Consider the following 26,212-nt stretch of genomic DNA (forward strand, 5'->3'; position numbering starts at 1 on the left):
AGTGATTCCAGCTGGCACAGACAATCAGGCCGAGATTGGGAACCACGCCCACACAAACACGGGAGAGAGAGAGAGAGAGAGAGAGAGAGAGAGAGAGAGAGAGAGAGAGAGAAAGAGAAAGAGAGAGAGAGAGAGAGAGGGAGGCAGTGGATTCATGAACCGTGACAACTACATCTGCCTGCCATTGAACTTGAGATCAGAGCAAGATCCAGTGCAGATTTATTTCCAGTTCCTGGGTCAATCCTTGTTCCCCGGCTGTCATTAAGACTCACAATCCCTTTCACATACAGTAGGTCCTCCAATGATTGTCCATTTACATCAGTCTGTACCCCTCCCCAGAGCGTACTATGAGCATTAAAATCTCCACACCACATTACCCGTCTTCTATTTTGACCTTCTACATTCCCAAGGGTAATCAACTCACTATTACCATATTCCTCCCTCCCAACCACACCTCTACACTGACATACATTTGTCCAACTCCCTCTCATACACACCTATATGGGATCCCCCGCATTATAAAGGTAGCACACCCTCCCCCTGCCACCCAATCTCTACGGTCTGCAACATAACCTTGTATTACAAAATCCAGAGTAGGTTTAAGCCATGTCTCCTGGAAACATATCACATCAGGTTAGGCTGGTAACACCTCAAGAAACTGTTTGAACTCTTTCCCATTAACCATCAAACTCCTTGCATTCCATTTAAGGATTAACACCATAATGCAAATTAAGCAGTACATGATTCGTCTCTGGACTGATTCTCAATCTTATTGAAGTCATCCTGTGCATTTTCCCATGTCAGTCCTGTGATCCCAAGATACTTCACTGCCTGTTCCACTATTATCTGTATCTTCTTATTTTTAGATTTAAATGTTTCTTTGCAATTGATTGCTGCTATCAGAAATGTAACAACCTTCCTCATGTCTACTATCAGTCTTGTGTTCTCCCCCAATCTCAAATCAAGTCAAATCAAATTTGATTTGTCACATACACATGGTTAGCAGATGTTAATGCGAGTGTAGCGAAATGCTTGTGCTTCTAGCTCCGACCATGCGGTATATATCTAACAAGTAATCTAACCTACAATTTCACAGCAACTACCTTATACACACAAGTGTAAAGGAATTAATAATAATATGTATATAAAACTTATTGAATGAGTGATGGCTGAACGGCATAAGCAAGATGCATTAGACGGTATAGAGTACAGTATATACAGTACATATGAGACGAGTAGTGTAGGGTATGCAAACATTATATAAAGTGGCATTGTTTAAAGTGGCTAGTGATACATTTATTACATCAAGATGCAGTAGATGGTATAGAGTACAGTACAGTGCCTTGCGAAAGTATTTGGCCCCCTTGAACTTTGCGACCTTTTGCCACATTTCAGGCTTCAAACATAAAGATATAAAACTGTATTTTTTTGTGAAGAATCAACAACAAGTGGGACACAATCATGAAGTGGAACGACATTTATTGGATATTTCAAACTTTTTTAACAAATCAAAAACTGAAAAATTGGGCGTGCAAAATTATTCAGCCCCCTTAAGTTAATACTTTGTAGCGCCACCTTTTGCTGCGATTACAGCTGTAAGTCGCTTGGGGTATGTCTCTATCAGTTTTGCACATCGAGAGACTGACATTTTTTCCCATTCCTCCTTGCAAAACAGCAGTTTTCAGTTCTTTCCACAGATTCTTGATTGGATTCAGGTCTGGACTTTGACTTGGCCATTCTAACACCTGGATATGTTTATTTTTGAACCATTCCATTGTAGATTTTGCTTTATGTTTTGGATCATTGTCTTGTTGGAAGACAAATCTCCGTCCCAGTCTCAGGTCTTTTGCAGACTCCATCAGGTTTTCTTCCAGAATGGTCCTGTATTTGGCTCCATCCATCTTCCCATCAATTTTAACCATCTTCCCTGTCCCTGCTGAAGAAAAGCAGGCCCAAACCATGATGCTGCCACCACCATGTTTGACAGTGGGGATGGTGTGTTCAGGGTGATGAGCTGTGTTGCTTTTACGCCAAACATAACATTTTGCATTGTTGCCAAAAAGTTCAATTTTGGTTTCATCTGACCAGAGCACCTTATTCCACATGTTTGGTGTGTCTCCCAGGTGTCTTGTGGCAAACTTTAAACAACACTTTTTATGGATATCTTTAAGAAATGGCTTTCTTCTTGCCACTCTTCCATAAAGGCCAGATTTGTGCAATATACGACTGATTGTTGTCCTATGGACAGAGTCTCCCACCTCAGCTGTAGATCTCTGCAGTTCATCCAGAGTGATCATGGGCCTCTTGGCTACATCTCTGATCAGTCTTCTCCTTGTATGAGCTGAAAGTTTAGAGGGACGGCCAGGTCTTGGTAGATTTGCAGTGGTCTGATACTCCTTCCATTTCAATATTATCGCTTGCACAGTGCTCCTTGGGATGTTTAAAGCTTGGGAAATCTTTTTGTATCCAAATCCGGCTTTAAACTTCTTCACAACAGTATCTCGGACCTGCCTGGTGTGTTCCTTGTTCTTCATGATGCTCTCTGCGCTTTTAACGGACCTCTGAGACTATCACAGTGCAGGTGCATTTATACGGAGACTTGATTACACACAGGTGGATTGTATTTATCATCATTAGTCATTTAGGTCAACATTGGATCATTCAGAGATCCTCACTGAACTTCTGGAGAGAGTTTGCTGCACTGAAAGTAAAGGGGCTGAAAAATTTTGCACGCCCAATTTTTCAGTTTTTGATTTGTTAAAAAAGTTTGAAATATCCAATAAATGTCGTTCCACTTCATGATTGTGTCCCACTTGTTGTTGATTCTTCACAAAAAAATACAGTTTTATATCTTTATGTTTGAAGCCTGAAATGTGGCAAAAGGTCGCAAAGTTCAAAGGGGCCGAATACTTTCGCAAGGCACTGTATATACATATACATATGAGATGAGTAATGTAGGGTATGTAAACATTATATAATGTGGCATTGTTTAAAGTGGCTAGTGATACATTTATTGCATCAATTTTTCCATTATTAAATCAGTTGAGTCAGTATGTTGGCAGCAGCCACTCAATGTTAGTGATGGCTGTTTAACAGTCTGATGGCCTTGAGATAGAAGCTGTTTTTCAGTCTCTCTGTCCCTGCTTTGATGCACCTGTACTGACCTCGCCTTCTGGATGATAGCGGGGTGAACAGGGTGGTTGTTGTCCTTGATGATCTTTTTGGCCTTCCTGTGACATCGGGTGGTGTAGTTGTTCTGGAGGGCAGGTAGTTTGCCCCCGGTGATGCGTTGTGCAGACCTCACTACCCTCTGGAGAGCCTTACGGTTATGGGCGGAGCAGTTGCCATACCAGGCGTTGATACAGCCCGACAGGATGCTCTCGATTGTGCATCTGTAAAAGTTTGTGAGTGTTTTTAATGACAAGCCAAATTTCTTCAGCCTCCTGAGGTTGAAGAGGCACTGCTGCACCTTCTTCACCACGCTGTCTGTGTGGGTGGACCATTTCAGTTTGTCCGTGATGTGTACGCAGAGGAAATTAAAACTTTCCACCCTCTCCACTACTGTCCCGTCGATGTGGATAGGGGGCTGCTCCCTCTGCTGTTTCCTGAAGTCCACGATCATCTCCTTTGTTTTGTTGACATTGAGTGTGAAGTTATTTTCCTGACACCACACTCTGAGGGCCCTCACCTCCTCCCTGTAGGCCGTCTCATCGTTGTTGGTAAACAAGCCACTATAGGGTCGTCTACAAATTTGATGATTGAGTAGGAGGCGTGCATGTCATGGGTGAACAGGGAGTACAGGAGAGGGCTGAGAACGCACCCTTGTGGGGCCCCAGTGTTCAGAATCAGAAGGGTGGAGATGTTGTTACCTACCCTCACCACCTGGGGGTGGCCCGTCAGGAAGTCCAGGACCCAGTTGCACAGAGCGGGGTCGAGACCCAGGGTCTCGAGCTTAATGACTAGTTTGGAGGGAACTATGGTGTTAAATGCTGAGCTGTAATCGATGAACAACATTCTTACATAGGTGCAATGTGATTGCGATTGCGTCATCTGTGGACCTGTTGGGGCGGTAAGCAAATTGGAGTGGGTCTAGGGTGTCAAGTAGGGTGGTGGTGATATGATCTTTGACTAGTCTCTCAAAGCACTTCATGATGACGGAAGTGAGTGCTACAGGGCGGTAGTCATTTAGCTCAGTTACCTTAGCTTTCTTGAGAACAGGAACAATGGTGGTCCTCTTGAAGCATGTGGGAACAGCAGACTGGGATAAGGATTGATTGAATATGTCCGTAAACACACCAGCCAGCTGGTCTGCGCATGCTCTGATGACGCGGCTGGGGATGCCGTCTGAGCCTGCAGCCTTGCGAGGGTTAACACGTTTAAATGTTTGCCCCCAATCTGCTCCCTACATCACGCCCAACCTGCATCCCTATCTGCTCTTCTAGGTGCCCCAATTGTTTCTGTGTGAACTGCCTTCACTGTTTCTGCATACTACTGCACTGTTGGAGCTAGGAACACAAGTATTTCGCTACACCCGCAATAACATCTTCTAAATATGTGTATGTGACAATACATTTTGATTTGATTTGACATGAGATTTTACACTCACTCCACACCTGCTGCACTTCCACCTGTCTTTTCATCACTGCACTATCCCCATATGCAATACTGTGGGCACCCCCACAATTAAAGCACTTTACTTGGACTCATCTTCACATTCCCCTTATGCATGTTCTGCCCCAAACTTTGGACATACAGTTGAAGTCGGAAGTTTAAACCCACATGCGGAACTGATTCTAGTTGGGGACAGTACATTGAAAGATCATTTGTGTTGAGTGTAGGGGTAAATTTAGCCTGTGCCATCTTGTCCTCAGAAGATTTTGTTATCAGTTTAATTTATCTGGTCTTTCACAATAGCTGATGTAAGGCATTAGAATAATTCTCATCCCCTACATTGGGCTAAAATTACACAATAAGGCCCTAGGGGATGTGGTATATGTTCAATATACCACAGCTAAGGGCTGTTCTTAGGCAAGAGTCAAAGCGGAGTACTTGGACATAGCCCTTAGCCGTGGTATATTGGCCATTAATCACAAACTCCCGAGGTGCCTTATTGCTATTATAAACTGGTTCCCAATGTAATTAGAGCAGTAAAAATAAATGTTTTGTCATACCTGTGGTATACAGTCTGATATACCATGCCTGTCAACCAATCAGCATTCAGGGCTCAAATCACTCGGTTTATAATATAGAATAATTACTTAGTGTGCTTATTGCAGCAAAAACACTGTCATTCCCGATATTTTATTATTTCACTTCTTACCAATTAAATGATAAAATGAGGACAGGCTATATTGAAATGCCCCTTGCTTCAAATATCCTGTTTTGTCATTTTAGTATTGTGCACAAGCTGCCAGACAGAAATGGTAAGAGCAATTGCAAAAGATCTTGCCTATGTAGAGTAAGATGATGGCAAGTTTTTGAAAATCAGCCTCAACCACCTGAAGATTGATTTTTGTTAAATGTGGGATCATTTGTATAATGTCAAATGTCACATGAACATATTCAAGCCCGTAGTATTTGGGAAACATAGATCAGAGATGGGCAGCCAACCCTTTTGGAGAGTCACCTCTAGGCAGGATTTTTAATGGTCCTATTTTAGAGGGATCATTCACCCAAATGTATTAATTATTTTGCCTGTTGGTTTCTATGGACAAGGAGAAACTGCAATCTGTCCTATGGTTAGCCACTGCCACCTAATATTAATAGTTAGCATTATCTAAATTCCATGCCCAAATAATCTTCAAACCAAGTCATCGAGTTTTGAGCGTGAATTCAACTTCAAAAATCCTGAATACACCTGACCTGTGATTTTTTTTTAAATTCCACTCTGGGCCTAAGCCATGTGACAATATGTAACATTTCTGCAAATTAGCTTTAAAACAGATTTTGTTTTTAATTGGGGGAGAGATACGCACATAGGGGCATAACAAGAGAGATAATGATGGGAATGGGTAGAGACATAAAGGAGGGGTGGATGAGATCGGAGTAGTGCTAGGCCAAGAGAGAGTATAGCGAGAGGTACGTTGGCCAAAGGGAGCGAGCATAGCAATGAAGTACATTGGGCCAAGGGGTTCATCAACAGTCACGTGAATGATTTGGTGACATACAAAGTAGGCCAACAAAGATAACATAAAGTCAAGATAGGATAAGATAAGGAAGGTAAAGATTTGAAAAGATTACAGCACAGCAAAGGAGCTTTGTCACTGTTAATTCAATCACTCTATGTTTGTATATTGTGACACATGATGGTGTGATTTCCCCCCCAAAACATAATCCTTATTGACTGGAGCCCAGAGTAGAATAAACAGCCTCACCTCACCATTCAGAGAGAGAGAGGGAGAAAGAGAAAGAAAGAAAAGAAAGAAAAAGAAAGAAAGAGAGAGAGAGAGAGAGAGCGAGAGAGCGAGAGAAATGTGTAATGTTTAATGTTTTTTTCTCATTGTGTATTTCACTTTGGTTTATTATCTATTTCACTTGCTTTAGCAATGTAAACATGTTTCCCATGCCAATAAAGCCCTTTGAATTGAATTGACATGTGGTAGAGAGAGAGAGATGAGGTAGAGAGGTGAGCGAGAGAGTTTAGATATAGAGAGGAAGGTAGAGAGAGAGAAAGATGGGGGAGAGAGATGAGGTAGAGAGAGAGATGGAGAGAGAGTTAGAGAGCGATGGGGTAGAGAGAGAGAGATGTGGTAGAGAGAGAAAGAGTAACAAGAGAAAGACAGGAGATAAGGAAATTAGACAATTATGCAAGACCCAGTAAAAGGGGTGGGGTGAAAGGGAAGAAGACTTGAGTTAAATCATCCCTGTCTCTTTTCTGAACCCCATGCACCCCTTTCTCCTCCCCTCTCTTTTCTCCTGTGAAGCTGTCAGGGGCCCTCCAACCACGACCAGCACTACAAGTCAGGTGGTCAGCCTGAAATTCAGCTATCAGCTTGAATCCTTGGGATGGGTCATCATTGGTCCCCTGGCGGCTTCCCTCATGAGAAGAAAGGACTATGGCACCATGAGGGCCATCCACCTAATGTCCATGTCCTCACCAGCACCAGAAACCAACCAGTCAGCCGGGAATGCGCACACTGGCTTGAAGATGAACAGGCACGGCTGACTTCAACAAACTCGTTAAGGGTGTGGCTGGCTACTCAGTCAGGCGCCACACTTATCAGCTGCTGATTTCCCTTCCCACGGGGAAGAGGACTGAGAGAGCAGGTAGCTCTAGTTGCAAGTTTTATTTGCTGAACATTTCTTGATTCTTGAAGAGATCGTTTAGGTTGGAACCTTATAAAATCTATTTTGTTTTGAATTTACCCTGCCTCATGAGCCTCTGTACTAGAAACCTAGCCTAGCTCTGGTCAGTGACATCACACCTCGCCACTGGCTGCCACATCTCCCGAAAAGTACAAGGGGTCAGAAGGGACAAGAATGTTTAAAAACAACAAACCAGAAGAAATGTTTTCTCTCCAATAAAGTCTTGTTATAGCGCTATCTATAGACTCATTTGAAAATAAACCCAAGACACAATGTCCAATGCCCGAAAAAGACATCCTCTGTCTCTCTCACAGTTCGAGTCCGTCGCAGACAAAGTGAAATGACAATGTTCTTACACTGTTATGTGTTGAGTGTTTTCACCCTATTTTTTCACCCAGGTTCTTTCATTAAGAATCTCTTCTGAGAAATGGAAGCATTGAGTGTCGCATTGACATGTTTAATTAAAAGCCAAGTAGGCTATTTCAAGAGGGACTTGTAGTGTCACCTCTTCACGTGCTCCATTAACTTAAATACTCTTGTCAAAAATTCTGTGGTATCAAATCAAATCAAATTTGACATGGTTAGCAGATGTTAATGTGAGTGTAGCGAAATGCTTGTGCTTCTAGTTCCGACAATGCAGTAATAACCAACGAGTAATCTAACCTAACAATTCTACAACTACTACCTTATACACACAAGTGTAAAGGGATAAAGAATATGTACATAAAGATATATGAATGAGTGATGGTACAGAACTGCATAAGCTAGATGCAGTAGATGGTATAGAGTACAGTATATACATATGAGATGAGTAATGTAGGGTATATAAACATAGTGGGATAGTTTAAAGTGGCTAGTGATACATGTATTACATAGAGATGGCAAGATGCAGTAGATGCAGCAAGATGCAGCAGTTTAAATGAGTACAGTATAAACATATACATATGAGATGAGTAATGTAGGGTATGTAAACATTATATTAAGTGGCATTGTTTAAAGTGGCTAGTGATACATTTTTACATCAATTTCTATCAATTTCCATTATTAAAGTGGCTGGAGGTGAGTCAGTATGTTGGCAGCAGCCACTCAATGTTAGTGGTGGCTGTTTAACAGTCTGATGGCCTTGAGAGAGAAGCTGTTTTTCAGTCTCTCGGTCCCTGCTTTGATGCACCTGTACTGACCTCGCCTTCTGGATGATAGTGGGGTGAACAGGCAGTGGCTCGGGTGGTTGTTGTCCTTGATGATCTTTTTGACCTTCCTGTGACATCGGGTGGTGTAGGTGTCCTGGAGGGCAGGTAGTTTTCCCCCGGTGATGCATTGATGCGTTGTGCGTTGTGCGGTGGTACTGATGATGGATAAGGTCATCACGTGTTTTCTTCTTCAGTTTGAGCTTGCAGGCACCATTCAACAGGAAGGATGCAGCAACGGCCGGGTGTGTGTGCTCATCTCATCTGTGTCTTTCTCTGTTGTCAAAAGTGAATTAGTAATGAAACAGAACTCATTGAGGTTGTTTCACAGCATAGCTTTCAGTGTCCTTCTGAAGTGATGTGCTGACCCTGGATATGTTAACTGATAAACCCCTACAGCCCACTCAGACACTCAGATAATGTGCATGACACAGGGAGCATGGCGCAGGGAGCAGGCCATGGAAAGTTGCTGAGAGAGAGCGAAATAAACACTTCACTGACTGCTGTGGTAATTTAGTAACAGAGGAACTGGTCACAACTTTGGGTAAAATAACAAAATGACACCAGCTTGATCTTTGTCATTCCTTTAAAAGGCTTGGAGCAGAGATTTCAGATCACAATCATTATGACATACAGTTGATTGCTAATTATATGCATCACAAATACATACATAATCACCAACACTATCTTCTTCTCTCTTGTGCACTTGATTAGAGAAGGAAGTCTGTTAAAGCTGTTCGAGTCCCCTTAAAGCCTTCAACACAGCAGGCCTGCTGTCCACTTTTCTTCACACAGCCCACATAAACAGGGTCCCCTGATGGCATGTGCTTGGGTGAGAGTAAAGAGTTGAGAGGTCATTCGAGTTAAAAGGTTAGCTAGCTAGCTATGGCTGCAGCAAAGCATGCATCCATCTCACATTTAACTTTCATAAATGCAATGTTAATATACAAAAATAATATTTGTGCATCTACCAAGCATGCGTTCACAACAACCAGTGTGTCCGCAAAAGAGGTTTCGCTTCAGCAACTGGTTTTATGCTAGCCTGCTAATGCTAGCTGGCTAGTAGCTATGTTGCAACCAAGTTGTTGACATTTCGTCTTGCCCCACCCGACAGGTGCTCATTAGTAGTGAATTTGAAGTAAAGAACATTCAGGTGGGTAACAATTTTTGCCAAATGTTTACATTTTTCATGATCCTCTGATACAGAGTGAAACTTTCTTTTGGTGAACCAGTTTATAAGCCTGTGTTAGCAAGCCAGCCATTGCCAGCAGCTGTTATTTAGGCTAGCTTGCTAACGTTAGGCTAACTGTCTACCAGGACTGGTCTACTAACTACTATGCTTTTGATGTTTTTCTTCCAGTTTAGACTGCAGCATCAACCTCATTAAACTGCATTCTCTCTGTCAAATTGAGTTATTTTCCAATAAGCCCATTTGCCCTCTATGTGTTCTGACACCAACACAAATCCTCACAGTGGTGATGTCCATTAGCGAAATGAGCAGGCTACCTCCTGGTCACATTCCAAACACTTCTAGGCCTTATCATTCTTGATGAGATGTTTAGAAAGCTTTACACACACTCGCACACACATTCTGCACAAGGTGTTTCTTTCTGGAGGAGGGATGGCAGTGCATTATGTGGGCCTCTGTGGGCACTTATCTTTCATATCATCGAGAAAGAATCTTTCAAATAAAAAGTATACACTTCCTGTAGCCGGTTTGCACAGATCCATACAGTTGTGTCCCTAAAACCGACGAACTACACTTTCACTACAATTCCTCCCCAGTTACACTTACACAAAGGTGTTCGAGCACGCTAGATAGCTAATTAGCACAGGTGGTCGCCTCTGTTTCCTCTGTCTGTCTTCCGTAAACAAACACTGTAAAATGGAGATATGGCTGTGTGGGAACACTAACCCCAACCTTATAAAGGTGTGTAGTAATTGAACCTTTTTATTATTATTATTACTTGCTGATATGAAAAATATGTTCCTTATGTTTCCAAAACTGTACCGCAAGAGATAAGTGTTAACAGAACTTCCCAGGCCAGAAGATACCTTCACTCATAGACGCTAAAGGTGGTTAGCATATATGAATGGGTTACACTGGCCCCATTGTCCTATTCAAGTGCAATCAGTGTGCCCTGTCTATTACAGGCACAGTTCATATTGAAAGTAGGCTAACCTTACAGTATGTACTGACTACGTCCACAGGCTGTGTATTGATCATTGGCACAACTAAGCCTTTTTACTGGTGTGAGTGTGTGTGTGTGTATCTGGGTGTGTGTTTGTGTTCTGGCTTTTTTTGTACTCTCCCTGATCTTTATCAGAGAACCAATGGGTAAAAGTTATTAAAGCGTTGTTCTTTTCCCCACTGACTAACCCTCACCCTCCCCTCCCTGCGAACTGCACCACTCATCACAGACAGCAGGCAGCAATTAGCTGTGAGCACAGTGGAGATGGAACCCAGGGGTTGAAGTCCTCTCTGTTTTTCCACTGCAACAAAGAGGGCTGTTCAGCTAGCCTAACTCAGAAGTTGAATTACTCTGCCTAATGGTTTTGAGAGCAGAGAACCAAGAATGGGCACGACTCGGCTTGCTGTTTAGACATGGTTGACCTCTCATTTCCATTTCCTCTATGGTGACATTTGGTCTCCACTCAAAATGATTTCCAGATTATGCAGGGTCAGACTACGAGCAGATATATATGTCATTGCAGTTGGGCTAGATCATATTTTGCTATGGTGATTGAATAAACATTTAATCAACCCTCGTTATATTAATTTAATGACATTTTCTACGATTTTATTAGTCCTACACCATTGAACATCGAAAGAAAATGTTTTCCGTGAGCGGGTGAATAGCCTACATCCCTTGTGTCCTGGGGGTTGGAAAAAATCATGATGTGATGACTTTATCACTTTTCACCTCTCATCCTCTGGGGACCATAAAGGTGTGTGTGCTCTAGCATGTTCCTGCCGACACGTGTGTGTGTGTGTGTGTTATGGGGGAGAGCAGTAACAGGGGAGGCGTAATTGTGACAATTGTGCTGAGCCAGCGTGTTCCTCACCTCTTCCATGCTTCATATTTTCCATTGCTAAAAAACAACCCTTAAACCCCCATCCAAGCTCTGTATGACACACACACCTGAGTTGTTATTCCATCAACCACTTTGAATGCTGCTTACCGGGAGACCTGCCGTGTAATGGTACTGCTGTTGCTAAGCGTGGTGGTAATTACGTGAGGGGGATGGAACTGGGAGACTTGTGCGATTACAGCGGTAATGGAGGTGGAGGAGTGTGAACCACAGTTCAAAACACCTGCTTGGTATAGCAGAACTCCCTGTAGCCGAGCTCAGGTTCACTGCGTCAGCAAGACCAAGCAATAAAGACTAACAGCAAGAATAAAGCCATATGTTCTACTGATTTAGTGTTATGATTTGTTTTTTCTTCATAGGCTTATACTTTTATCCAAAGCCACATGCATAGCATACGTAGCTAAGATCCCTATTTTTATGGTAATAGGTGACACTGACAGTAGTTCTGGGAAAGTTTGTCCTACCTGCTGGGTTTATACTTTTTGTTAGGATATGCTCATTGGTTCATGCTTGGCAATACTGAGCTGTTAAGGCCCCATAAACCTTAATACGATACACTCCTCCACTCAGCAACTGATTTCTATGAACACTAGTAGACACAAAGGGTCCCTGTGGGGCAAGACTAGATATCATCTGACATGATCATATGGAGATCATATGAGCTGTCAAAGTCTCTGTACACCTACTGTAATACAGCAGTAGCTTTGAAAAGAAATGGGATATAGGCCAAGGCGTATGTGTAACGGTTTTCTTTAGGTGAAGGAGAGGCGGACCAAAACGCAGCGTGGTGGTTATTCATGTTTTTTAATAAAGACACTAGACATGAATAAACTAACAAAAACAATAAACGTGGAAAACCAAAAACAGCCCTATCTGGTGCAAAACACAGAGACAGGAACAATCACCCACAAGCACACAGTGAAACCCAGGCTACCTAAATATGGTTCCCAATCAGAGACAATGACTAACACCTGCCTCTGATTGAGAACCATATCAGGCCAGACATAGAAATAGACAAACAACACATCCAACATAGAATGCCCACTCAGATCACACCCTGACCAACCAAAACATAGAAACATACAAAGCAAACTATGGTCAGGGTGTGACAGTATGACAGTATTGAGTGGGCCCCAGATGGCATCATTCTCGAAAGCATGATCCAACAAAAGACAGCTGTAGGCTGAGTTATATGCAAAAATATTTAGGCTATTTAGTGGAAATGTGAAATGTTCAGGTCTAAAAAAAAGGTTGTCAGGCGAGCTGCATAAAATCCAGTCTCCCTGCTCACAGCATTTTAACAGTAAGAAACTCCTGGCTCCAACCCCTATTTACATTCCACAATAGGAATGTCTGCCTTGGTTTTTCCACTGTTTGTGTGGAAGTGTTTAGGAAGATGAACAGAACAGGAGGGTTTACTAGTTATGAGGACATTGATAACTCCAATTGTCTTACATTAGGCAACTCCATGATTCATCAAATCTTTCCTCGTTACTCCTAAACTTGCAGTTCCATATCCGCCGAGAATTCTAGACAATTGATTAGCTTACTTTGGAAGTGTTAATGTCCTATGTACAGTATATCTGCTTCATGATCAGTTTATCTGCTTTTACTGTCGTGAACTAACAAGTTCCCTGACAGCTTTTAGTGACATCAGCCAACCAGGGCAATGATTGTTGAATAGGACATGAGCACCCTGCTTCCAGCTCTCATCCCCAAGCCTGTTAACATCGGTTTTATACTGTAACTATGTATGTTACATATGTGGTCTATGTGTATCTCTGTGTATGTGCATACAATGTTCTTAAAATTAGTTTGACTTACAGACACAGGGCCAGATATATGACACATTTGGGTCAGCATCCACATCAGCATCTGCACAAACCCCCACAAACAGTGGGTTAACTGCCTGTTCAGGGGCAGAACGACAGACTAGTACCTTGTCAGCTCGGGGATTTGAACTTGCAACCTTTCGGTTACGAGTCCAACGCTCTAACCTCTAACGCTCTAACCACTAGGCTACCCTGCCGCCTCTTGTTCTTGTGTACCCCTTTATCTCTACTTGCAAATCATCATCTGCACATCCATCACTCCAGTGATAATGCTAAATCGTAATTATTTCGCCTCTATGGCCTATTTATTGCCTACCTCCCTACTCTTCTACATATGCACACACTGTACATAGATTTTTTTTTATTGTATTATTGACTGTACGTTTGTTTATATGTAACTCTGTGCTGTTTGATTTTGTTGAACTGCTTTTCTTTATCTTGGCCAGGTCGCAGTTGTAAATGAGAACCTGTTCTCAACTGGCCAACCTGGTTAAATAAAGGTGAAATAAAAAATGTAAAATAAAATGACCCAGGAGCACTGGGCTAAAAGGGAGGTCCGCCTGAGTGACCTCTACGCCGCTGAGCCCCTGGGCTTTCCACAGGGAGTGTGCCGCGTGCCCCCCTGTAAGACGGAGCTCCACATGGCTCTGATCAAAACAGCCTCTCTGTTCTACTGGAGCTCCTTCATCACCTAACTTCACAGACCTCTGGCTCTGGGCCTTATCTGATTTGATTTCATATCATTCTTGAACCAGAGTGTCATAATAATAGCCAGAATACTATTTCTTAGTTCAGTTATAGCTATGTGTTTTAAATGGATTGTATTATTGTTTTGTATGTTGTCCATTGGTTATGTATTTGTTTATTTTAAGTGATGGAACAGAGCCATAGTATACAGCACTCATACATTAGATGTGTGTATTTTTGCCATTATTGTTCTGTGTTTAGCCAATGTAGATGATCCATTAGTCAAGACAAATTAATCACTGTTTCTGCAAGCAATCATTAGCCAACAAAAAGTGATTACCGGTAGAACTGAATGCTTTCAGTCGAAGTGATGAGTCAATCGTGCACTAAAGTGTTTGCTGGCAGGGAATCTGAACAGTGTCTAGCACATTAAGGCTACTGTCAATCCATTTACATTGAGCCTTTATAGACGAGGTAAGTTGTTTTCATTGCTTACCTCTCGATAAACCTGTAAACCTGATCATTTTTGTATACATGCTGGAAGTAGCTTTTGCACCAGGAAATCCAAAGGCAAAAATCAGCCATGTAATGTAAAAAGGAATCAAACGGAATGTAGTAGTCTGCCAAAACTGGGCAGGGCAGTTCCACCACGCATCGCTGCTAAGGTTCTTGTGGAATGCAGCAACACTTTCATGCACTCTTTATTGGAATGGGTGACTGTTCAGGAATCGAGATCTGAGACTGAGCAACTGCAAAGCAGCTTACAAAGAGAGGGTGGAGGGTGGAAGAATGTAATTTAGACAACACCCACAACATCCGAGTGGGACACAGAGGACCAGACTTGGAGTGGAAAGTTGGCCTTGAAGTCGCCCTAATCCAAAAAAGCCTCATGCCCACCTCATTCTCTTCCCAGCAAACTTGCATCGATGCTCTCAGCGCGCTAAACTCAATTAGCGAATGACAACTGAGAAAGCTCTACCGATTATGACAAAAAAAACAAATCTAACCTTGCCATATATAGAGTTCTGCCAATCCAGAACCATTTTTATGAAGGACACTGTTTGATCTACCAACCACCTCAATGCTGCAGGTCAAATTTTAATTTTTGTAAGAAAATAATGAGTCCTATGTACAAAGTCATAGATGGTTGTCGATGTGTTTTTGTTTCTTGAAATACGAGGCCCTGTGGTTCAGCTGTATGGGCTGGTTCCAGTCACTGTGATTAGACTGCGTTAACAATTCTCTCATCAGGATGTCAATGGCTTACCAAATTACTACTCATCTCTCTATTACTAGAATCTCTGAAACAGCTGGAATTTACATATTTCACCCATCTCTCTCCATCTCTCTCTTATCTGTTCTCTTTGTTTTCCTTTCTCTATCTTTCTTGGTTTCTCAAAATTCTCTATTTCTCTGTTGGATTGTCTCTGTGTTTTGTTATTATCCATAATATAATCAACTGCTGATGCTGGACTCATTTACAATCACTGTCCTCAGATAAATCTTTACTGGCCAATGTTGTCAGTTATCACGCTGTTCAATAAATATAACATTTCATCCCATGCAGATACCCTGCTCTGTGTGTCTTGTTTGAAAATGTGCAATGTAAAACTCATTCTTCGCTGATTGGCGTTCAGGATGCTGACCCAACATTATATCAGCTCACTACCATTAAAATATTGTAGTTGTGGTCTCTTGGAGCAGTCCTAGTAAACATTTTAGTGAACAAATTAATAAGACCGTGCACGCTCATGTTACAGCCATAGTGAGCTCACACCATAGACCATATATATATAAACACACTCACCACACCAGTCTGCTGTGGCACTGACAGACAGAGGGCAAGAGATTTGAAGGTGAAGCAGTGTTGCCGTGGCAACAAATGTTGACTCATCCGTTCCCTAGCAATGTGATGCAGAATGATGTCAATGGAAGCATGCTATTTTTTCCTCTACTGCTAACGGTATGATGCCAGTTGTGTATGTGTCAGTGTGTGTGCAGTGCATGGGTGTTGGGTCTATGAGCTGTGTCTGCAAGCATGAGTCTCTGCTCTGATTTTAAATTCCAGCTGCTCATTAATGCTGGAGGTAGAGAGGGAGGGAGTGATGCTGACATCCTTGGCAATAAATGAGGGCGAATGCAGGCTAGGTTGATATAGGACTTTTAGAAATAGCCACTCCAGGGACTATGAATCACAGGGCAATTATGCATATGGCTCTAATTATTACCTTAATAACTGTTTTTTTCATCATCCTTGTGCTGTGGCCGAAATTATGTCCACACCCACTATGATAGATATTACAGTGGGTTGAAGGATGATGATACAGCTTCCATCATTCTGTTGGCTGGTTGCAATGACACATCACAAGACATGTTCCTATTCCTTCTCATCCCTGGAGGAACATGAAACCAGGAGCTCTTTTTAGCATAGCTTTCTTAATCCACAGATAAAAGGGGAAACCTAGTTAGTTTCTAGTAATCTCTTCCTTCAGTCTTCTTCTTCTTTTGTGGACTTTATATGGCGGTTGGCAACCAACTTTAAGGTGCATTAACCCTAACCCTAACCAACTGGACTGGAGTGTGGACCTCAGTTCATCTTTCAATCACCCACGTGGTATATGCTTCTAAAAACCAATGAGGAGATGGGAGAGGTGGGACTTGCTGCACGTCATGCGTCAAAAATTGAACCACATTCTATTTTAGCACCTGGCTACACAGTCGTGCGCAAGTGATTTGGATGAAATTATTGAATAACATGTATGTGTAAATGTATTTTGCAACGCTTGCACACGCAACACGGGCGATGTTGTCAGCATATCAGAGGGGAAAAGGATAACCAATACAATACATATTGGGGACAAGAAACTTGTTTGTTCATCTGATTGTTTCGTCTACCTTGAGTATTGGTGGAGCTGGTTATGTCTGGCACTCAACATGTTGCTATTTTAATCCACCCTCCTTTAACACCCTGACCCTCATCCTCTTTAGTTCAATCACCTGAGATGCCTCACAAGTACACTACTGTGCACAAACCCCAGCTAGTTCTAACAAAATGGATCACACAGGGTAACCCATTCTGTCCCGCCAAACTTGTGCAGTTAATCAGGATTTGTTAGTGCCTGCCTGGTAAGTGATTGGTAGCACTCTTGCTTGAGTGATTGCAGACCCCTGCTGATTCTACCATCCATAACACATAAACACACTCAGACTAACACCCACAGACAACGATGGCTTCCAACAGGATCAACTCTAAAAATAAACCCCCGTGTTCGGCTCTGTAATATGTATGAGTGGATTAGGAATGCTTTGTCACTGCCTGTTAATAAGCCAATTTCACACACCACCAAACACCTTTATAGTGGTGATATTTGTGGCCTGTGTTGTCACAGAACAAATTCTTGTGGTTGCTTGGTCTGTGTTCAGACAGCTGTGCCTGTTTGACTCCTTATCTGGGTGGACTTGGTTCCCATTCTCACATTTTCTACTACTCTTTGTACCCACCTTGACGTTCTCCACTATCAATTTGATGTGAGTTAGTAGTTTTATATTGTAACAGCATTCTTCCTCCTCTTCTGAGGAGGAGTAGCGAGAAGGATCGGAGGACCAATGCGCAGCGTGGTAAGTGTCCATAACGTTTATTTAAAGACATAAACTGAACACTACAAAACAATAAACAATAAATAAATATGTATACCGCCAAAGCCACTTGCTGATTTGACAACCTAATGGAGAGCATCTTCCTTGTATTTTCAATTGTGTTGTATGTGTAAAAAGTATTCAAACTGTATGATTCCCTTTTGAATCTTTACATTCTTTAGCAGTGATGTAACAACGTTTGAGACAAGTGAAAGTGGTGAGGTGGTTCCTGTGTAGGCTATGCACTAACGCAGTGTGATTAACACTCCAACTTTGCTGTTATTCTTAGGATTAGATTCAATCAGATCAAGTGTTAACCAGCGATAGCTGACACCTGCTTAGCTGGTGTAACTATGTTAGAGCTGTGAAATAAGAGCGGCTACTCGTGTGGTCATTGTCACGAAGCCACACCCATCCCACTAGCATTACAGATTCAGAACGTGAAATATAGACTATTTAGAAGTAATGACATTCAAATTGAAAATCATTCTACGAAATAAAAGGATCTAATAGATTACAACACATTCCAGTGTTCGAACCTGTAACAAGGCTGCATGGGATTATTACTAATGCGACTCGGCGCATCCAATGACAATGTCCGCAATATGTATACAGCCAAAGCCACTTGCTGATTTGACAACCCCAATGCAGTTACACCTCCAAACATCACTTTAATAAAAACAATCAATCTGCTATGCCGTTTTCGGTTATTGCAGGTTAGGGCAGATGTGATTGAATCTAGCCCTCATTCTATTAAAAAAAACGATTAAAAAGACATTGGCCGTGTTAGAGCATCAAAACCCTGATGTATCTTGGGTAAATTGTGACTGACTCACTGATCTCCAAATACTATTGAGGTTATTTATGATGCAAGGCGATTTGTAGATCACTCAGTCTCGACCCAGCTGCAATGTCAAACGCTTCCACTGTCTAAACGTTTCCACTGGGTTCACAAACCTTTTTACTTGGGGCCCCCGTTCCAGCATTGGGGAAACTCCTGCGCACCCCCTGCGCCACATCTATTTCTACGGGCACAAGCACTGTTCATGACACAAAATGTCACCCCTCTTGTTTGCAGAGAGAATTGTGCAGGTTTAAAGCTTATTTCCTGCAATTCTACACATATTGTCATGGGGTGCAAAGAACATTTTGCCATTTGAGTAAAGCAAATTGTCTTTAAATTCTATACATTTGGTGTATATGTGTTTTCATGTGATATTTGAGTGACAAAAAAAGGACAACAATATCTCTGGGCTAAAAAACCTAAATTAAAAAACCTTAGCTGACATAGGCTAGTTGATCTGGACATTTCTGACAGGTTATAAATAGCTCTCTACGGTATGCAATGACTAACATGACAATAGGAACTGATGATGCACTACCCAATTTCGAAATTGCAGGTTGTGCATTCTACTATTACAGTTTGGAAACCACTGGTCTATAGGATAACCATAGTCACATCACAACACGCATTGTATTTTTAGTATGTAATCAGTTTTCTGGTGCCATCTAGTGAACTAAAGCTCAAACTGTACCAAACAACATTTGGAAACATTACTTTTAGCAAGAATACACACTTTATTCAGAAATCATCACTACAGAGGAAAAATTGCCCAAGCAGGATAACTGGAAAAAGAGACAATCTTACTCTTTTTTTATACCTCATATCAAGAAAAACATCGGACGTTGTTTTTTAAAAATACATAAAGAAAAACAATAATCATAATAAAAGCAATATTTTTTTTTACTCATTCTGTAATTTCTTGGTTAATTTAAAAAAAAAAATTGTATTGTATTCACGTGACATTCTACTGTACTGTTGGAGGTGCTTTAACACCTGCAAATCTGTGTACTCGACTAATAAACTGATTTGAAAAGCAAACCAATTAAAACAATGACTCATCTGAGAATAAAAATACAATAATGATACTAACCATTAATACAATTATAATCATTTCTGATAATCATGTGTTATTTCTATCTATTGAAAATAAAAGAGAGCCGCACACTCTAGGAGCTCAGCTTGGCTGTCGAAACGTTGGTATTACATTTTTGCATCTGAGCTCCTAGAGTGTGCGGCTCTCTTTTATTTTCAAGTTTCTACTCCGCTAGCCAGCACCTCGTCTTAATAGGTGTGCGTTTCTTTTTCTTCTAGATTTCTATCTATTGTACATTAACCTGGGCAGGGATTGGAAACAAAGAACAGCATGACAGAGAACACAGATCCCTTCATTCCAACTGGCTGGGAATTGTCAGAAATTGAGAGGAACAGCAACAGTTCATATGAAGGCCAGCCCAGCAGGCCACCAGTCTTTGGGCATGATACTACCCTGCTCAGCTCCTCACTTACTAAGAGGCAATAGGCTGCTCGCACTCCTCACACACAAAAGGAGGGACTTGTGGGGATGTGCATGGCAACAAGCAGGTCCTCACAATGCATGCACAGGCACAGCAGCCAGATAGAGGATAAGGATACACAGTACACACAACACTGGGAGGGAGTTATAGTGACTGCAGCTGTAACGTTGACAAAATATCCAGTCAGTGAATACATCTACTAATCATGCATGTGAGCATGTCAAGTATGTAAATATGAGTCTGTGTGCCTTGCAGTGTGTGTAGTTGCCTTCAAAATCCTGTGTTTGCACGTGTGCATGGAGTCCGTAGCTATGTGAAAGCGGGCCCGTCGATGTCTCTAGGTGACAGAAGGTGGTCTTTGAAAGAGAGAGGGGTTTAGGAGAGGCCAACAATGCATCAAGAGATCCAGCCAATCAGGAGAGGTCAAAAAGTCCTAGCTAGGTCAAAGCTGTGGGTGGAGCCTAGACTATTGACCAGTGTCTGGAATAATGAGCTTGGGGCTATGGAGGGTTAGGGCAGGGGCGTAGGGATGAGCGAGTATTTTGAGCATCAGCTCAGGAATTGTCAGAGGGGACATGTTCTTCGAAGCCCTCGCTCTCCCTGACGAGTGCTCTCTCCAGGATGACGCGGCCCTCCTTATAGCGCTGGCTGTCCTCGGTGGCAAACTCATAGATCCAGCCCAGCTTGCTGTTACAGTTCTTACAGCTGACATCTCGCACCATGTGTCTGCCCGTCAGCATCACGCGGTCCTGCACCTCGCTGTACTGCAGGTTCACCACCTTACAGATAATGAATAATAATGCAGAGGTTATTACACAGTCGTAACATGGTAATAAACATGTATGTTTGCTAGGTGTTACTTCTGTCTTTTGTGGAAGTGGGTTTTCTAGGTGTCACATGTTATGTAACTTGCTGTGTAAATTATGTGAGTACACTTGTGTGTTATACATAGCTAAGTATAGTGATAGTGAGCCTGGAATAAAATATATTAGTTTGAGTGTTTATGCATAAAAGGAGTTTTCACATTGGACTATTTCAATCAAGGGATAAAAGTACTCATGTGAAAACATGTCTTTGGCAGTAGCAGGCTGGTGTCATGCAGTGGAGGTGTCGCTTGCCTTGTTGAAGAGGAAGGCTCTGCCGGTGGCTCCGGTGAAGCGGGTGGAGATGAGTTCTGAGCGGTTGGTCAAGATAGTGTCACAGTTGGCGCAGGAGAAGAGGCGTGTGCCCCCGATGTGGTCCAGGAAGATCCGCCCCATGGTTCAGTACACACTCACCTGCAGGACCAAACGGAAGGTTAAATGCTGCTCTCTGAAAGACAGAGAGATCATTTAAATTACATCTCTATACTCTGTTCAAAAAACTGTTCAATGAAGAACACAAATCCCTGACAACTGTCATAATAAAGTCCCTAACGATAATACAGTCAGTCCCTAACGATAATACAGTCAGTCCCTAACGATAATACAGTCAGTCCCTAACGATAAAACAGTCAGTCCCTAACGATAATACAGTCAGTCCCTAACGATAATAAAGTCAGTCCCTGACGACGCTGTGTCTCGCGCACGCACTCTCTCTTTCATGGCCGGTTTGTCAAACTCAGTAACGCCATATTTAGCAAACGACGTCGATGGCATCAAGAGAAGGTCGGAAAAATATGACGTGTTGTTGCCTGAACACAACCCAGTCTTACCGTTTAAAGACTTTTCGACTAGTTGGGTTTTAGCTATTTGTAGCTAAGCCGTCCTTTTCCACGTTAATTATTTTATTCCCCAAACTCTGTTGGGTTCGTTGTCGCTTTGTTGTTCTCTCCCAGCTGTTCCTGCGGATTCTGTATCAACATCCGGTACGATGACGTGACGTAGAACGTCGCACTGGCACTTAGATCGAATAGCATTCCAGCTATGAACACAGTATTCTGCTCTCTAGTGGGTAGAGTTAGTAAGATTTTTCAACCAAATCGTTTGAGAAGGAGGTAGCTACAGCTCAATATGGAAACCGGAATATGGGCAAGTGGGTGTGTTGAAACGAAAGTAGCAAGCATGTGGAAGGAAGTGGTTGTGTCCAAAGGAAAGTAGTAGGCGTGTGTAAAGGAGGGGGTGTGTCAAAGTGCTCTCCTATAGGTTAGAACAGTTCTCAACTGGTTCAGAGAGGGAAAGGAAGAGGCCCAACTCGATCAAAAAATAATACGGCCCAACTCCCTCCAGCAGGTGGCATTTTTGCGTTGTTTTACCAAGGAATGCGTTTTAGTATTGAGGTCAATGAGAGTGTCGAATTTAGGCAACCGAAATGGCTATTTTGCTACATGAGGTTTATATTATGGAATATAAGTTTCGTAATGCTTACATTGTTTCGAGTGTACTGATATAGGACACGTGACATCCCAGCAGCTTTGATTTTTTTTAAAAACACTATATCGGAGTCTCGAGATGGCTATGCATATTCATGTCATGGGGCTAGTAGCATAGCATCTATCTCAATTGAATACAGGTGGTTGACGTCAACAACTCTCATAGAATATTCAAAAAAATTGCACGCCCAATTTTTCAGTTTTTGATTTGTTAAAAAAGTTTGAAATATCCAATAAATGTCGTTCCACTTCATGATTGTGTCCCACTTTTTGTTGATTCTTCACAAAAAAATACAGTTTTATATCTTTATGTTTGAAGCCTGAAATGTGGCAAAAGGTCGCAAAGTTCAAGGGGGCCGAATACTTTCGCAAGGCACTGTAGATCAAATCCTACTACACTGGTTATGATGCTCGTCAGATGTGGCAAGGCTTGCAAACTATCACAGATTACAAAGAGAAACCTAGCCACGAGCTGCCCAGTGACGCAAGCCTACCAGATGAGCTAAATGCCTTCTATGCTCACTTTGAGGCAAGCAACACTGAACCATGCATGAGAGCACCAGCTGTTATGGACGACTGCATGATCACGCTCTCCGGAGCCGATGTGAGTAAGACTTTTAAATAGGTTCAAATTCACAAGGCCACAGGGCCAGATTAATTACCTGGATGCGTACTCAGAGCATGTGCTTTCCAGCTGGCATGTGTCTTCACTCATATTTTCAACCTTTCCCTGAACCAGTCTGTAATAACTACATGTTTCAAGCAGACCACCATAGTCTCTGTGCCTAAGAACACCAAGGTAACCTGTCTAAATGACTATCGCCCCTTAAGCACTTACATCTGTAGTCATGAAATGCTTTGAAAGGCTGGTCATGGCTCACATCAGCACCATCATCCCAGACATGCTGGACCCACTCCAATTCGTATACCACCATAGATGACACAATCTCTATTGCACTCCACACTGCCATTTCCCACTTGGACAAAAGAAACACCTACGTGAGAATGCAGTTCATTGACTACATCTCAGCGTTCAACACCATAGTGCCATCCAAGCTCATCACTAAGCTAAGGTCCCTGGGACTGAACACTTCCCTCTGCAACTGGGTCCTGGACTTCCTGACGGGCCAACCACAGGTGGTGAAGGTAGGCTACAACACATCTGCCATGCTGACCCTCAACAAGGGGGCCCCTCAGGAGTGGGTGCTTAATCCCCTCCTGTACTATCTGCGTGGCCATACACGATTCCAACACCATCATTAAGTTTGATGACAACACAACTGTCACACCCTGGTCTTAGTATTTTGTGTTTTATTTATTTATTTGGTCAGGCCAGGGTGTGACATGGGTTTATTTTGTGGTGTGTTTGTGTATTGGGGTTTTTCGTAGGGTGGGGTGTTCTAGCAAAGTCTATGGTTGCCTGAGGCGGTTCTCAATCAGAGGCAGGTGATTCTCGTTGTCTCTGGTTGGGAACCATATTTAGGCAGCCATATTCTTTGAGTGTTTCGTGGGTGATTGTTCCTGTCTCAGTGTTTTGTATTTCACCAGATAGGCTGTATAGGTTTTCACGTTCCGTTTGTTGTTTTGTATTGTTTGTGTTTCTTCGTCATTAAACATGTATCGTATTAACCACGCTGCATTTTGGTCCGACTCTCTTTCGACGGAAGAAAACCGTAACAGAATCACCCAACACAGCTCCAAGCGGGCTGTCAAGTGCCTTTTACTGAAGAGTGGCTTTCGTTTGGCCACTCTATCATAATTGATTCATGGATTCATGGAGCGCTGCAGATATGGTTCTTCCATTTCTTCCCCTTGCTGTCTCTGCCTGGCCGGTTCCCCTCTCTCCACTGGGATTCTCTGCCTCTAACCCTATTACGGGGGCTGAGTCACTGGCTTACTGGTGCTCTTTCATGCCATCCCTAGGAGGGGTGCGTCACTTGAGTGGGTTGAGTCACTGACGTGATCTTCCTGTCTGGGTTGGCGCCCAACCTTGGGTTGTGCCGTGGCGGAGATCTTTGTGGGCTATACTCGGCCTTGTCTCAGGATGGTAAGTTTGTGGTTGAAGATATCCCTCTAGTGGTGTGGGGGCTGTGCTTTGGCAAAGTGGGTGGGGTTATATCCTTCCTGTTTGGCCCTGTCTGGGGGTATCATCGAATGGGGCCACAGTGTCTCCTGAACCCTCCTGTCTCAGCCTCCAGTATTTATGCTGCAGTAGTTTATGTGTCGGGGGGCTAGGGTCAGTTTGTTTTATCTGGAGTACTTCTCCTGTCTTATCCGGTGTCCTGTGTGAATTTAAGTATGCTCTCTCTAATTCTCTCTTTCTCTCTTTCTTTCTCTCTCTTGGAGGACATGAGCCCTAGGACCATGCCTCAGGACTACCTGGCATGATGACTCCTTGCTGTCCCCAGTCCACCTGATCGTGCTGCTACTCCAGTTTCAACTGTTCTGCCTCCGGCTATGGAATCCTGACCTGTTCACCGGACGTGCTACCTGTCCCAGACCTGTTGTTTTCAACTCTCTAGAGACAGCAGGAGTGGTAGAGATCCTCTTAATGATCGGCTATGAAAAGCCAACTGACATTTACTCCTGATGTGCTGACTTGCTGCACCCTCGACAACTACTGTGATTATTATTATTTGAGCATGCTGGTCATTTATGAACATTTGAACATCTTGGCCATGTTCTGTTATAATCTCCACCCGGCACAGCCAGAAGAGGACTGGCCACCACTCATAGCCTGGTTCCTCTCTAGGTTTCTTCCTAGGTTTTGGCCTTTCTAGGGAGTTTTTCCTAGCCACCGTGCTTCTACACCTGCATTGCTTGCTGTTTGGGGTTTTAGGCTGGATTTCTGAACAGCACTTTGAGATATCAGCTGATGTATGAAGGGCTATATAAATACATTTGATTTCCACAGAGGAACCCTAGAGCTCTGTCATAGTGACCATCAGGTTCTTGGTCACCTCCCAGACCAAGGCCCTTCTCCCTTGATTGCTTAGTTTGGCCGGGCGGCCAGCTCTAGGAAGAGTCTTGGTGTTTCCAAACTTCTTCCATTTAAGAATGATGGAGGCCACTGTGTTCTTGGAGACCTTTAATGCTGCATAAATGTTTTTGTACCCTTCCTCCAGATCTGTGCCTTGATTACAATCCTGTCTCAGAGCTCTAAGGACAATTCCTTTGACCTCATGGCTTGGTTTTTGCTCTGACATGCACTGTCGTCTGTGGGATAAGCACTGTCATCAAATCATGTCCAATCAATTGAATTTACCACAGATGGACTCCAATCAAGTTGTAGAAACATTTCAAGCATGATCAATGGAAACAGGATGCACCTGAGTTCAACTTCTAGTCTCATAGAAAAGGGTCTGAATACTTATGTAAATCAGGTATTTCTGTTTTAATATTTAATACATTTGCAAAAATTTCTAACAACCTGTTTTCACATTGTCATTATGGGGTATTGTGTGTAGATTGCAGAGGATTTGTATTTAAGCAATTTTGGAATAAAGCTATATCGTAAGAAATGTGTAAAAGTCAAGGTGTCTGAATACTTTCCGAAGGCACACATTCATTTTACAGAAATGCCTGGGGAAAAACGAGTCAGACATTGGTGCAAAATAAAGTTATTTCTTTTTGTTTGTGTACTTATTTACTCCCCCAGTGACCTCAACCCCCCTTCAAAAATCTATCTCTATCTAATCTGTAACAATCCCTTGGCACTGAAATGTGGTTGTAAAATAGTCGTACTCACTCTTCCTTCTGTAATT

The 26,212-nt window shown here is 42.6% G+C and overlaps 1 protein-coding gene across 2 annotated transcripts; it reads right to left on the reverse strand.

The window, feature by feature from the left end:
• Nucleotides 1-19,298: 19,298 nt before the first annotated feature.
• On the reverse strand, nt 19,299-22,090 carry LOC112232886 (protein yippee-like 5). Of its 2 annotated transcripts, none has more exons than XM_024400157.2 (3): nt 21,792-22,090; nt 21,217-21,409; nt 19,299-20,877 (listed from the first exon to the last, which is right to left on the reverse strand). In XM_024400157.2, the coding sequence occupies exons 2-3, from the start codon at nt 21,355-21,357 to the stop codon at nt 20,653-20,655; spliced, it is 366 nt and encodes a 121-aa protein (XP_024255925.1). In that variant the 5' UTR covers nt 21,358-21,409; nt 21,792-22,090; the 3' UTR covers nt 19,299-20,652. The 2 variants fall into 2 exon arrangements, with proteins under 2 accessions (XP_024255925.1, XP_024255924.1); XM_024400156.2 differs by having other exon boundaries at nt 21,217-21,375; nt 21,792-22,085.
• Between the last annotated feature and the right edge of the window lie 4,122 nt (nt 22,091-26,212).

This window comes from Oncorhynchus tshawytscha, linkage group LG08, assembly GCF_018296145.1.
Source record: "Oncorhynchus tshawytscha isolate Ot180627B linkage group LG08, Otsh_v2.0, whole genome shotgun sequence".
Taxonomy (NCBI): Eukaryota; Metazoa; Chordata; class Actinopteri; order Salmoniformes; family Salmonidae; genus Oncorhynchus; species Oncorhynchus tshawytscha.

Bases quoted from the DNA above. Each gene is read 5' to 3' on its own strand.
- LOC112232886 (XM_024400157.2), bottom strand. From the start codon at position 21,357: ATGGGGCGGATCTTCCTGGACCACATCGGGGGCACACGCCTCTTCTCC. The intron at 20,878-21,216 runs GCAAGCGACACC...ATTATCTGTAAG, and splicing joins GAGCCTTCCTCTTCAACAAG to GTGGTGAACCTGCAGTACAG.